Source organism: Cololabis saira, chromosome 17, assembly GCF_033807715.1.
Source record: "Cololabis saira isolate AMF1-May2022 chromosome 17, fColSai1.1, whole genome shotgun sequence".
Taxonomy (NCBI): domain Eukaryota; kingdom Metazoa; phylum Chordata; class Actinopteri; order Beloniformes; family Belonidae; genus Cololabis; species Cololabis saira.
Window position 1 is genome coordinate 21,461,233 of NC_084603.1, and position 15,423 is coordinate 21,476,655.

Here is a 15,423-nt window from a genome sequence, read left to right on the forward strand (position 1 = left end):
GAGTGAGCTGTGATCTGGTGAATTCTGGGGCAGACTGATCAAACACCCACGCAGGCAGTGTATCAGGGTAGCTGTTACGTTGAATCACCAATCAAGAATGCCCTGAAAAGGACACCTTTGTAATCCTGGGCCGGAATCTGGGTATTTGTGAAGTCAGAAGTGAAAGACATTGTCGGTGTGTGTGTGTGTGTGTGCGTGCGTGTGTGTGAGTAAGTGTGTCTCGTGTTATCCATTGCTTCCCCTCCATGTGTCACAAATGCAAAAGCAAAAACTCTGAAGTTAAGAAAGTTCAGCATGACCTGATGGCCCCGCTGCCCATCTCTGCTGTCATAACCGAGGACGGTTATCTCTTCACTCTCCTTGTTTTTGAGAACAAAGTGGCATTTTTTATACATTTATTTATTTTTGCATGCTCTTCACATGTTCAGCGAGCACATGTGCATGCTACAGGATCCAGCAGTCTCCAGCCCATTCCCGGTGATCTGCGCTTCCCATTCTCTCTTTGGCCACATGTTCAAACACATTATTTCATTCAGTTTCTGATTTTCTGATGCGTGCCAGCGTCAAAGATGTTGAAAGTGCCTCTGTAAAGGCGCCAGACAGTATTACCGTTCTGTCTGTTTGCACCTCGCCGATCAGAGAATGGGAACCAGGGAGTGTTTCTGCCCAAAGTCACAGCAATCTAGACATGCTACTCCAGGGACTTTCACTCCCGCTCCCCTCCAGGTTCCAGGTTTCCCCACACATAACCACCCAGACGAATGCATGCACATTAGAAACAAGTGCCTCTCAAAGTGTTTGGGCTGACTTTTAAGAAGTCCCATCCTGCTAAATGATACTTTCTGAACCACTATTAATTGAACAGAGGGCACTTTGTTGATTGTCAGTTCTGAACATAGAAGATAGCTGAAAATAAATGCGAGTGAATTTCTTTAATGAACATTTATTTATGAATATGATCCAATATGGATATATACAAATGACTTCAGTATACAGTATACAGAATAATCGTCTACACTATAATTATTGTACCTGCATCAAATCAAAGCCTTTTTTGAATTTAAGATCAAAAGATCAAGTTTAAAAAGGAAAAATAAATCGGACACAAGCAAACCTTTCCCCCCTTCACTTAATAGTCCTATTGAACTGACAAATGATCATTTTTAAAAAAACAACCTTGTCTGACATCGAAGCACACCTTCATACAAGCAGACACCATTTCCACACCTTAGTGTGAACCTCTTGGGGAGTGGAGCCGTGAAACTACAAGATTAAACATAGCATGACGTGGCCAGTCTTGGTAATAGAGTAGTGCGATGCCATGGACAGAGTCTCCAGCTGCATGATGGGATACAGGTATGTGATCCACTCCTTTAGCCAAATGGGCAGAGGATGTACAGTACAACTGTATGGAACATTGTATGAGTTTTGCTGCTGATGACATTGCTCATGCCTCTCTTCCCCGAATGCTTCCTTCCCTCTCCCTTTCTCCTCTTCCCTCTTTCCCACAGTTATACTTTTGTCTTTTGAACCTGTTATGGCCTTAGCACACAGCTTGACCTCTTTGGATAATTTCAGTATGACTAACCCCCTATTTATTACCGTTATGAAAAATGTAGTTGAAATGTAATTGAATAATCTGACAAATCTTGATTTCTAAGAATGTGTTCATTCAATTTGGAGCTCAAGTCTGTGGGGCAGGTGGCTAAGGTCTGCACTTTTCTGATGAATTACCTTCCGACTTCCCCTATATGAAGATTTCTCCTTTTGCCATTAACCTGCTGCTTTTCCTCTCCTCTCATCCCAAAACATGACTGTAGCCAAGATGTCCGTCTACAAACGAATGAAACTGGCATGTTGTTTTGATTGCGGCCGTTCAGAGCAAGACTGCTCTTGCATGTCAGGCAGTGTACATAGTAACATGGACACCCTTCAGAGGGCCTACCCACTTTCCTCTGTCTCTGTTCATGATTGCGCAACCACTTTACGTGCCTGTAAGTTACACCGCCCAACACATACTGTTACGTGTCTGTGCCGTGTAGTGTCCCATGCAGGGGCGCTCTGCGTGTTTGTGTGCGTGTAATGTTGTGTATGTGGCGTGATCTGTTTTTCTCGTGACTCCAGAGTTATGTAGCCGTGGCCTTTTTTGGTTATTTATTTTCTTTCTTTTTTTTTTTTGTTAAATTCTATCTTGCTGTGTAATATTTCTAAGTAACATATATTTTAAGTTGTTATAAGGTACTTTGTTTTCTGGGTGTCATGTGGGTCAGTAGTGGTGTGGCTCTGTGGTGCAGCTGTACAGTACTGTAGGTGACATGTGGCTACCGCATGCTGCATCAATCTTGCAGTTCTGTGAAAGTTTTTCACTTTTGGAGCGTGGTGTTTGATGTTTTCTGTCCAAGGTAAGATGTCTGCATATACAGAAATCTAACATGCAAGTTCATTGTCAAGATTTTAAGCTGAAGCTTACTGCTGATGTTTGTTGAATTGTGTCATATCTTTGATTTTGGAGTCCATTATGTACTTTTCAGTTTGAAAACTTTTCGGTTGAAGCAGCTTTTCCTTTGTTTATCATTTCGTTTTGCCTTTGATTTAATTCTACTGAGCAAGTATGCAAAGGTTTATTTTTGTTTCGTGTGATGAAATTGATTTATAAGGAGCAGAACATTCACATCTTACTTGTGACACTTCACGAATTTCAACTTCTGAGGAGTGGATCACAACTTTTTGGTTGTTTTTTTACCCCTTTTATTTCAAAGACTTATATACATTTTTTGTGCATGTAATATTTCAGCAAAAATTACAGTGTAGAAGTGCAAATCATAGTAAGTTATTCTCTTCTGCAGATGTTGCTTCTGAACCTCTTGAAGGCCCTTTACTTCTTTTAGGCAGTCATCAGAGTTGAATGCCTATTATTTTGCCCACGGTTGTATTTGATAGAACTTATGAAATTGCACATTCATAGATTATGTCTTTCATCAGTCTGTAATTGGAATGGTCTTGCCTTTAGATGAACTTCCTTCTGTTTACAAGTACATCATATTTCACAGTAGGTGAAAATGGGTGCACTTGCAAGTGGGAGGAAAAAAATAAATGAGATGGAGGGGCTTTGTAAAGCAGAAAACAAACGGGGAGTAGAGATTTCATCTTCACAAGAACTGTGAAGATGAAATCAGCTTGATACAGAAAAGTAAGAGGATTGAGGGCTCTTGGAAGATCTGGTCCTTTCCGTTTTTCTTTCCACTGGATGGGAAATACTAAATTGTTCGTCAATTAGACAAGGCAGCAGCAGACCTGGCTATCAAAGCCTTTGGTTCAGATACATAGATCTGATTTCCTTCTCAACATTCTCCCACCGTGTGCCGACTCAGCCAAGATTAGTGTCAAACACAGCATGATGAGTTTGGCTTGGCCTCTTGTAGTTGGGCCTGTGCTGATATCCCTCGGTACCAATTACTAGCCATTACGTGGTTACTGATCTCACTTCTCTCTCAAACCCCGTTAGGATTTAAGTAAAGCCTCCTCCTTCTTAGATTTCATTCTCTTTTTAACTCTTTGAATGAACAAAGAGAGCTTAGTGAAGGAGTGTATTGAGCTTTGTCGGCCAGGGATTGTAGGATTTCCTCTCCTCATGTTCAGTTTTTTCCAACAGACTGAGGGGATAACCCATCTTTATCCAACTGAATTCATACTCTTGTTGTACAACAAAACTAGAGTTTTCTGTGCTTTTATAATTGATTTCTTGGATAGTGGGCGTTCATTTAAACCATACTGCTTTCTGTGATAAGTTAAACTTAGACAGATACAGGTATCTATGTAATAGTGACATGATCACAGACTTTCAAATTGCTCTATGGATTTATAGTAGACTAGACTAGTAGAATTTGAGTATATACTTATGAGTTATGATACATTTCAGGGAACAAATCAATCACAGCAAAAAAAAAAAAAAAATAAATAAATATATATATATATATATATATATATATATATATATATATATATATATATATATATATATATGATTTTTTTTTTTAAAGTAGGTTGTAAAAGATTTTGCAAATAAGTGATGCAATAAGAACTATGCAGTACAACAGCTCCACATTACCCAGATGTTTACACTGATCATTGTCAATTTCCCTTTTAACATTCACATCAATAATCGTACTGACTTCTTTGGCTAATTCAGAAGTTGAATTTTGTCTGAAAACAGTTGGAACAGTCGTCTGTGTTTGTGACCTTTGGAAACTTTGGACTCGAGGGAGATAAACTGTATAATGGAGAGACTCGGGCTCTTATGCAGCAGAGCTGTGGACATGGGTTGGAAACCTGGGGCTAAGGAGATGCCTTTGGCTTGTGCACGGCCTTCTGGGCTGTGTGTACATGCCTGCGCCCCTCTTGTGTGCAGAACAACATGCACTTTTCTATCCGTGTCCATGCGTGTGTGTAAATCTGGATCTCATTGCAAAAACGCCTTATCTATCCTGACACAGAAATTATGTTTGCATTTTCATTTGCCCAGCGCTGCTGGTCCGTCACCAAACTTGGCCTGACAGCTCCTGTCCACCAGGCAGGCTTGGTTCCCCCTCCACACCCTCTGCCCTATGCTGCGTCGCTACGCCCCAGATGCTAGCCAGTTGCTGTGCCGCCGCTGTGGTGCGGGCAGATTACTAGAGGCAGATGCCAGGGCCGCTGTGAGTCCCCGGTTTGAGGATCCATGTCATAGATCAGCCCTTGACCCTTACTGTGGCCTTTATTGCTGGAAGAGACTTTAGGAAAGAGTGGGGAGTGTCAGCAGCGTGGAGCTCAATTAAAGTGCTCAAAGCATCAGCATTTTTAGTGGCACCAGCTTAGTCAAGTCACAAACTTTAATTTCTCGTATAATTAAGAGATCTGGGATGAGCAGTGTCTTTGTTCACCTGTGAGCATAAGCACACAGGTGAACAAAGGTGAACTTTTGTTAAAAACAACCCCAGAAACCCCAGCGTTGAATCAGCAATTGGAAAGGTGCCCATTTAAAAAAAACTATAGTGTAAAACATCTGGACTGCATGGGATCGTGGAGTTTCTTTGTATCAGCGCTCTGTTCGTTTCAGCTGTTTTGAGTATTGGGTCTAAGTTTTGGATCCCTAAAAGCGCTCAAGTACACGGTTATGTTCTGATGGTGGCTGCATCACTCACGTCTGTCAAGCACCCAACTCAAATTTCAAACAAAAATGCAAAAGTTCAGAGCATTTAACCTTTATACAATTGAACAATCAGTAAAATACTTCAAATTTGAACTTTATGAAATCTGCCAAGAGATCTGCATTTGATCTCGATACAGTTTTGGTACACTTTCCTAAAAGCATGGCTCACTCTGAGAAAGGACAGTCAAACATTAATCCGTCTGCCTTTGTTGCGTCATCAAACATCATAATCAGCGCCACTGTTTGGGTTTTGCCATTTTTAATCTTTTTTTATTATTTGTATCCTTTTTGTTTTTGGTTAATACTGTACGTCATGCCTTTTAAAGACCACACAGGCGAGGTTACATTGGATTGAAGTCCCATCCACCATTCTTACGTTGATGTCTGTATTTCCTAATGTGTCTCATGCATCACATCCTTTATCCCTCTGTGTGACCTGCCACTTGTCTTTGAATTCTCCTCAGCCAAATATAAATATAATGGATATGTCAGATCACGTAAGTGTACTTCTCTGTCCTCCACCCTGCTCTAGCTTTTTGTTAAGACTGTAGTCCCCACCCCAACCCCCACCCCCACCCACGTTGTCATGTAATATAAGTAGTACTTATGCTGTGCTTTACTATGTACCCTGTGTCCCTTATTTGTTTGAAATATAGTGCTGTTGGTTTGCCTCTTGCATAGTGTCATAAAACAACTCATCTTAAATGATGTTCACTGTTTAATTCAACTAGCTCTTTTTCTTTAAAATAGCACTAAATACGTTTAAAGCAGGGTAATTAAAATAATGAATTCCTGGTATTTAGACATTCTTAAAAGAAGTACATTTTTGATTGCTGATGCCGTGCAGTTCCATGAAATATTCTTTTTGTATTGTGCTGCATGTAGCAGCAGATGGCGCTACAACACCAGGGAACAGTGGAAGCCAAAAAGAGGCTGGCGTTCGATTCAAAGCTGATTGCAATATAGGTAAATGTTTGGTAAATGATTGTTAAATGAATCACTTTTCATTGTACTGGTTAAGAATAACATTTAGTTCTTAAATAACAGTTTTTCATCCTTAACGTTTTATGTATATATTTGTTTTCCTTTTATGAAGCAAATAAACACTTTTTTTTTGTTTCTTCTTTGAAATTATGGCTGCCTCTTTAGCTACGTATAAGGACTCGCAGTCAATAAATCTGTTTTATTTTTAGCCGTAGCAGACCAATGGTGCATGGCCTAAAACATGCTTTCGTTCAGTTGCTGTGCAGTTGAAGAGTAAAGCTTGTTCATGTAGCAAAACAGTAAATGCAAAGCCAGCTTTGCTCACCTATAAAAGTAAACATGTTTGGTTGTAATTCGTCCACCTCATCATCCACTTCACGTACGGTCGTAGTGATCTGATAAGGTTTGCATGCAGGAAAGTAGTATCAGGCGATTACCATTTCAAGAAGGGACAGTTGCCGTCTGGGTTGTTCAGGATGCACAGTGGACCTGCCAGTGTGGGTGAATGCTCTGTAACGCTGCACGTGTTTGACAAGGGCCAGATGAATCCAGGAGCTATCGGTGGCGCCCTGTAAATCAAGGAGGCAGCTGACGGCTGGAATAAACGTCTGTTTATCGCCTGGGGCCACCCAAGCATGCTCTCCCCTCCAAACAACCAAGCAGCCACCCTTCTACCAGGGAGGAGAAAGGGGATCCGCTGTTAACTTTGCAAATAGATCTTTTACTTATATGCCTCTGTTGTTTTTCTGCAGCGTGCCACAGCTCCTTTTCGAAGATACACATATGCCAGTATGTGTAGGTGTGTTTGATGGGAACAGACACCCGGTGTACAAAAAGAGAGGATATATACTCATTAGACATTACAGCTTGCCACTGGACATGCTGCAATTATGATTTAAACAACAACAACAAAATAATGCAACCATAATGTTGAAAAATAGAATGACAAAGGATTTTTTTTTTGTTCTCGAATTAAACCACAGTTACAGTACATAATCCAAAATGAAAACAATAAATGTTTAATGATTAAAAGGGTTTTGAATTAGTAATTTTATAAATTATTAGTTGCAGTTTTATATTTGTTGAAATGAAAGTGCTGTTTTATGCATTATGCTTGAAATGACAATGTCTGATTGAATTTGACTGGTTTTAGCCGAGCCGTGTTTTCGCTTCCTTTTACCAGAAAGTGTAGCACAAATGAGAAACAGAACTGAGCGCCTTATAATTAATTCATATTTGTCACAAGTGCAAAGTGAATGTCACTGTGAACATTTCAGTTAATCTCCAAACAGGTTTAAAATAATGTGATCCCTGCTTTCATATCAAAAGTGAATGCTTTTATTATAATTACATTTTTTTTTAATAATTGTCGGATATTCTTTGTAAGTAAGTGGATCTATTTCTTATTTATGTTTACGGTGCTGAACAATGCAGGAAGGTGATGTCTTGAGGAATTAGTTTACCCTGAAACATCAAATGAAAAAATATCAAACTTACAATATGCCGTAAATTAATTTACAAATTCCACCAGTTTCATGTCAAAATTGAACTACTTTTAATATGAACATTAATGCAGGATTTCTCACACTTTTTATTCTCCACTGTTTAACAGTATTGGATGAAGTTAAACCGTCCTTACAAAAGCGATCAGTTAAAACCACCGGCTGCATCTCCACCTCCATCTCCTCAAATGCATTCCTCATTCCCAAAGCCCCGCATCCCAGACAGGAACCCCTGGTCAGGCGGGGCACAGCCAACACCACCATTGTTAATATCCATAGAGGAAGCCTCCTCCCTGCGGGGCCGGGGCCCAGAGCTGAGCCTTCACACATGCACCTCGGCATCTCAGGTCCAGGAGGTGTGGTGCCCAGATCCCTGGCAGAGAGTCGACTGAACCGGGCCCACAGTCTGCCGGTGAAATACCGCTACCAACCCAGTAATGCCATGCTGCTCAGTCACAGTAGGCACTGTAGGTCGCCCCCTTAGCGGGATGCATCAGTCAGTGACCCTGCCTGTTCCATCCCCCTGATTGTTTTCCTTGTTAGGTGCATGACGCTTCACTCTGCCGGAGCTGCTGCTGATGTCTTTGCTTCTGCTGCTGTGCACGACTCCTCTCTGCTAGTGTAGAAGATTTTACTGTTTACATGGCATTACTTCCAAACAAATATATATATGTATGATATTATTATTATTATATAGATATAGAAATAGATCTGTATATAGCCAGCAGAGCCAGAGCCAATACATACATTTTTATAAATGTGAATATATATATATATATATATATATATATATATATATATATATATATATATATATATATATATATATATATATATATATATATATATATAGTATTTTCAAAGTGCACTACAGTCAGGGAATTATTTGTAAAGTGGAAAGTGCTTGTAATATTAGCGATTCTGTATGGCCAGTTGCATAAAGGAAATGTCAGACAATGACATTTTATTAGAAGGCGAAGCCATATTTCTTATCTGTTATTAGCAGAATTAGGTGACAGTTGAAAATGTGCGCTCAGACAGTAATGTAATTCCAAATGCTTGGAATAGTCACGGCTTGCAGCGTGCACATTGATTTGCACTAATATCATGCTGGGCTATTGATTTCTAACCAAAGGACTAATGTGGGTTTGAAGTGACGGTACACTTGGCATTTGCGCTGGGAGAGCATAGATTGGAGAAGAGTATCTGGGTGCCTCTCGGAAAGCTTTTGAAACTTGCAGATGACAGTAGTGAAGATCAGACTGTTGTTAGCTTGACTGAAATCTTCAGACAACTGATCCTGGCCTTACTCTGGCTGCTCTTCCCCATCTTCTCTTTCTGACTTGGACTCAAGCAAAGTTTAAAAGATAGCGTTTTGTTTTGTTTTTTTGTGGTTATTTTTTTTTACTTTAAGTTCACAACATAGCTAAGCATAGCTGACAAGAAACTGAAAAAAAGGGATTCTGTTTCTGAGTCCTGCAAATGCTTAACACCAAAGCTTCAAACGTCAACCGACATGATTTTGAATCTAACAAAACTCCTTCATTTCTCATTTAAGTAAGACCAATTCTAACCTCGTCCACAGCCTGTTAATATACGCTGACCTTCATGATGTGTCATGAGTGCTAAATGTTCTCAAGGCATGGGGGTAGACCCGCACTATACAAACTAGTGGTAGCGGGAATAAGTGGGGTGCAGACAGTTTAGTATTTTTAGAAATAAAAGAAGATGAAGAGGTAAAAGCATTCAAGGGCCATCCCTATAACAGTTATTTATCTCATTGCCATTGCTTTTGCCTGTGCCTCACTGACAGTGATAGTCATTTCATGGCAATTAATGGTGTATGTTAGCATTGTCATTCTGATGCAAACTGCTGGAGGTGCACTGTACAGATGCAGCAGTGGATCAGTGTTGGGAAAGAAAGTGCACCTTGGAAGAGTTAAAATATGAGGAATTGGGGAATGTAGCGGGGTTTGGGATGTGAGTACACCATGACATTTTCAGGGCACAAATTGCTTTTTCTTTGTGGTTTTCCCCTGCGTTTTCTTTTCTTTTTTTATTTTTTTTTTTATTTACCATTTCTACTAACGCTTCCTAAATTTGACACTGAATTATTAATTTTCCTTTTTGTTGTGTTCCATTTTATTTTAATTAAACGTTTTTATCTGTTTTCTGTTTGCAGATGATTGATTGATTGTAAGCTACCATTCATGACAGGCCCAGCGCACTTTTCTCAGCCGTCTGTCTCTGTTCTGACATTCTGTGTGTTTTTGCAGTTGAAGATGAGCATCCATCAACTCTCTCGCCCAAAAAAAAGCAGCGCAACGGAGGGATGCGAAACTCGCCTAACTGTTCACCCAAAATGATGAGGTAAGAGTCGCTGATTTTCCTCTCCGCGCAGCCTTAAGAGAATGAGAGGGAAAGGGAAAGAAAGGAAGGAAGGAAGGGGAGTAGACATGTGTCTTAGAGATTCCTCAGAGTTGTATGCCGCTGATAATGTGACGGTGGGACTTTGGATGGAGAGGTGGCAGGAAAGGGAGGTAAGGCACTCTGGGAGAAAGAAAAAAGAAATGCCCTGTTAAGCTCTGGCAGTTAAGGCATACTGTCAGCTGTTAATGACAGAGCTGAAATAATATATCTGTCATAAAAAGCGGCTGCAAAGAGTTGCTTGAAAACTCCTCTGGCTTTAAACTCCCAGCTGTCACCTCCTCCAGTCTGGTCCACATGTACTACTTAAACAATGCTGGCACTAATGACACCGGCAACCAATCAGAGCGACCTGCATGGTTACTTTGCCCTCAGGCTACTCCTCTATTGTGGGAACCCCTGTGAGTACTGTTTCTGGTACTTAAGGCCATATGCGAGATGTATCCTCACAATCAAATATGAATTCAAATATTACCTTTCTTTTTATCCTGTCTTGTGGAATTAAATTGCTGTTAATTGATTTTGAAAGATAAAAGGGCTAGGTCTTGCGTTTCTCTGGCTGCGAGGCAGGGTTAGCCACAAGGCAGCGAGAAGAATAGAGAGATGCTGCACGGACTAGGACAGCATGACAAAGTCGTGGAGGTGCAGTAAGATGCAGCAGGACGGAAACACCCTTAACTAAACATTATAGTTTTTAGTAAAGGTTTTATGAATATTGGCATCATGACTTTATATTTTATGAATTTTTTTAAATCACATTTCCTTAAGTTTTCATTTACATTAACTAATTAATCAAAGTAAAGCTGATTTTTGAATGAAAATCAATCAATAAATAATTTTCTTTAACATGGATCAAACTATTTTGAATTTAAAAAATCAGATTTTTTTTTCATTTTTGAAATAAAAGCAACGTAATTGCATACAATTGCATAGTGTTTTTTCTCCTTTCATTATGGTCTTGTCCATTTTATACACAGTTTTTATTATTATTATTATACTGTATGTGCTGTCCTTACAGTACACAGTTTTTATTATTATTATACTGTATGTGCTGTCCTTACAGTACATCCTTACGTTCTGGCAGAGATCTTTGTACGTCAGTCTAGCTTCGCTCCCTCAGGCAGCGGTCTTCTTTCTGCACTGGCGTGCCTTTGTGATTTTGTCCAGTATACTTGCTGGCCTCCCCCTCAGTTTCTCCGCAAAAACAAGGTCTTAATAAGCCTTTACACTTGCCAAACCATTAGCTCAACACAGAGTCATACCCCTCAGTGCAGTTTGCAACAAAGCATCAGTTTAGATGCCCTTGCTCAGAGGCAGAAAACTGCTACAAAAACAATGAGACGCTGGCACATTTCCAGCTAACTGCTTGTTTAAAAGGCAGTTTACTTCGCCTAACTTAAAGCACAAAACCTTTTCTTCTCATCCTACATTGCTTAGGAGATGGTCCCCATTTGCCATGTAATATATGCATCTTTGCTTTGATCTTGCACATATAATAATCCTTGTGAGTTATTTACTCAGTTTTGAAACGCTTCAAAGCGGTGTCAAAGTTTTCTCTGCTTTAGGCGTGCTTCTGTATTCTGCCGGCTCTTGGGTACTGGGATGACAGGTCCTCTCTTATAGGTGTAGATTTATTTTTTTTCCCCAGTCTTAGCCCTTAGCAGAACATCATATTACCCGTCATAATCCCCCCCCTCCTTTCACAGCTACCCCTGTCAGCATACAACACCATATATATATTAAACAGTTGTGCTTTTTTACAAGGTAGATTTTATGCACAATGAAAAGTGATTGTTTGAGGTAGCCTTAGGGAAACTTTATTCTACAAGCAAGAACGGGGGTGGGGGGGGGCGGGAACAATGGAGAGCTAGCAAGAGAGCCAGCGTACGTATCAAGTGTGGTTTTTACAGGACTCGCAGCCTGAAGGCCTTTGTAAATAAATAATGATCAACAGATTGGCTGTGGGCTTTTGAAAAGCATGCCTTTGTCAGTTTGCATGATGGGGGAAATTTTCAAAGCAAGAGACTGCCTTCGTAGTCTGGCAGAGAGGGATTGGGGAGCGCGCCCATCCCCAGCTTGTGACTTCTGAGTGATACACTGGAATAACTCAACTGAGTCTGAAACATATACCGAGGAAGAGAGCTGGGAAAGAGATGGGCTGATGCCGGCTGTTATGGAAATACAGCTCGTCTTCTGTAAAACTTCATCTTGTAAATTACTGTTTGTCACACAGAAGAAATATTTAGTTTATACTCAGGTGTTATGCAATTTATTGAGTTTGGAAATGTAGTGAATATTCCTATTGGTTATTTAGGAAACGTCTACTACAGCAATGTTAATTATATACAGTCATGTATATAATTAATGTATACAGCAGCTACATTCAGCACTTTCGGCACTGACAAGTGTTATATTGGCCACATGGGGCCTAAATGTCATGAGCCGCGCCCAGCTTGGTTCATGGCTTACGTTGGAGGGGCCAACATGACTGTTGTGAGGGCCAGATGTGGCACAAAGAGCTCAATTAAAACATAATTTATATACATTATATACTTAATGTAGTGGGTCTCACTGTTAGACAAATACAACCTAAACGAAAAGGATTTATGAAACAAAAATAAAGAAAAGTAAAAAATCATGTGCCCAGTAATAAGTTTCTCTATGATTAACTAACTTGTAGAATGACCTTTGGTGTCAGTAACGAGAAGTTGTCGTGTCCTCTAAGCTTTTATCAGTCTCTCACATGGTTGTGTAGGATATTTGGCCCATTCTTCTTTACAATAATGTGTCAGTTAATTGAGGTTTTTGATGCGTGCTTCCATATACATATCACACACATTTTACACATAAGTGACTTTCTCCGGGCAACTCTTCCAACCCACCTTCTTCAGTCTTCTTCTAACTGCTCCATCGGTGAGGCCTGAAGGGTCTGAGATGTAATTCTTGGGTTTATTTATGTTAAGTATTACGTGGTTTGACGTTGGGGTAAATTTGCTGGATTGTCCACTTCTGGGATGATTGGCAACTATCATTTTTCACACTGTGGAATATTGCAGTCCAAATTGATTTTGACAAAAAATGTCTCCTCTTAGACCATTGCATCTGTCTTTCTTTCTTGGCATTGTGTGAACACACACATGATTCGAACATCTCCGACTAGCAAATGGTTTCACAGAGCTTTGCACACCTGCAGATGATTAATTCACTGAGGCTGACTGTTAGCAGTAAGGGTGGGTATTTATTATTGCCCACCTTTTTTTTTGCCTTCACTTTTTACTTTTGTTAAGTAAATGATGGGATGCAGAAAAAAAGTTATAGTGCCCTATTCACACTACAATCAGATGTCTTTTTTTCTTTTTTATGTTTTAACCAGAGTAAAATAACTCAAAAACAGCACAAGGGCTCTGACCTTTGTCCATTGTTGTATATTAGTGTCCAGTCCAGTGTGCTAATGAGCTGCTCTGCACCATGGCACAAAACGCCACTCTTCCAACAGCAGTGGGTCATGACTGACAACACGCACCAAACATCAGAGGATGTCACTATCATCGGCAGCTGATATCCCCTGGGCGTGGCTCTGTAACACAGACGTCACGTCTGCTCTCCCTGAGCCGTGTGCCGGCTTCTACCAGAGGTACGGTGGAGGAGGATATGTGTGGAGCTCGTGACAGCCTGTCAGTCACGCGGCTGACAGCTCTGTGAAAGATAACTGTCTTGGCAGAGAGAGGTGGAGCGGCAGCCCGCCTGCATGCGCCAGTCAGCGCGTGTGTGGAGGCGAGTGGGGCTGAGCAGATTGAAGTGACGGGGGCTCCGTGGAGTTGATTGGCGCAACACGCGGCTCTGGATGAAAGATTCAGCCTGAGTGTAAAAACACTAAATGCTGTCAGTGTTATTATCACCTGCTCTAACTGATAGAGGGTAGAAGAGGGAAAGGGAGCTGGAGAAAAAGGGTTGCTAATTGACAGTTGTTGTTTTTTTCTTTTTCTTATTCCTACTCTTCTTGCGATGGCATGCAATCCAAATGCAAGTTAAAGGAAGAGACAACTTCAAAGGCCTGTCAGTGAATGGCAGTGTTGATAGAGGATAGAGAGAGTGATAGTGAGAGAGATATATGTCAAATTCTTGAGATGTTTTCTCCCATATTACTCACACTTGTGTCTTCCTGCAGCTCCCTGCACACAGTGCTGCTTTAGTAGAGGAATTCATTATTTGGGTTAAATAGTAAATACTTTTTTCATTTTGATTGTCTACCGAGGACGTGTGAGAACATGTCTTACAGAAAAAGTGCAAGAGCAGGAGAAGAGGTATAAAGGAAGTGACAGAAGTCCTTTCATGGTCAGTGTTACACTGGATGAAACTCAGCAGCCCACTGCTGTGGATTAGCCTGTTTGGTTGTGACATGCTGCTGAAATATTAATGACCATCAGTTGAGAGAGCAAAATGTGATTAGGCAAATTCCTGAAATATTTAAACTATGAGCCTGTTGGAGCTTTTAATATTTGTTCCACATGGCGTCAGGAACTGGAAGAGAGGGTAAAAGCTGGTAATTGGCCTTGTGTTGTCATGCCATTCAGTCAGTAACACTCAAGTCTTGCTGTTCTCCTCCGTACCACTGTGAGCAAAAGAGCCCTATGCATTTTTGTATGTCTTCATAGCTACAACAAGAAGGAATGGTGAAACAATACTGAAGTGGAAAGTTTAACGGTGCAAAAAGTGGGAGGAACTTTTGCTCAATGGACAGATGATTCCTCTTTAAGCAGTGCTCGCAAAACACAAGTATGTTCTGTTTTTCAGTCGGCACGACCCCCTTCTGATCCCTGGGAACGAACAGATCGAGAACATGGACATGAACGTGAAGAGGTATGACTCGACAGGGATGTTCCACTGGTGCCCTTCCAAAGACATCGAGAAAGTCATCCTGGTAAGTGGAGCTGGAGTTTGGTCACTGCACGCCAGTTAAAATGAAACCAAAATATGCATGGACAGAAGTGAAGTCAGTATGTTCAGGAGCCAACGTTTCCCATCAATGCTGCAGTAACACAATCACATACTAATGTGTACTGACATTTCTTCCACTGCCTCTCCGTTATGTCAAGGTGAGTTTGTTTTTTTATATGTTCCTGTTTGAACACAGTCTGTGAGTGGCAGCTTCCAATCATTTGCAAGCATTAACTTTTGTATTGTTTTTTTAATGCTTTTGTTGGACAAAATAGATTAAATTAGATGTGAACTAAGCCTGCCCATGCCAGCCTGTGTCACTTGATACAAAGATAATTAGTAATAGTCAGAAATATTGAATCCATTTGATCAGGCGGACAATGG

General features: G+C 40.5%; 1 protein-coding gene across 13 annotated transcripts in view; it reads left to right on the forward strand.

Moving 5' to 3' along the window:
• kcnma1a (potassium large conductance calcium-activated channel, subfamily M, alpha member 1a) overlaps nucleotides 1–15,423 on the forward strand; it is a 158,233-nt gene that overhangs the window by 119,551 nt on the left and 23,259 nt on the right. For 6 of the 13 annotated variants that reach the window (XM_061745433.1, XM_061745434.1, XM_061745435.1 and 3 more), the window contains exons 19-20: nucleotides 9,951–10,044; nucleotides 14,896–15,022. In XM_061745433.1, coding sequence (XP_061601417.1) covers nucleotides 9,951–10,044; nucleotides 14,896–15,022 — 221 coding nt within the window. Of the gene's footprint in view, nucleotides 1–5,652; nucleotides 5,686–6,073; nucleotides 6,155–7,784; nucleotides 8,142–9,950; nucleotides 10,045–14,895; nucleotides 15,023–15,423 lie in introns of all 13 variants that reach the window. The other 7 variants (XM_061745427.1, XM_061745428.1, XM_061745429.1 and 4 more) reach the window with 3 other exon arrangements.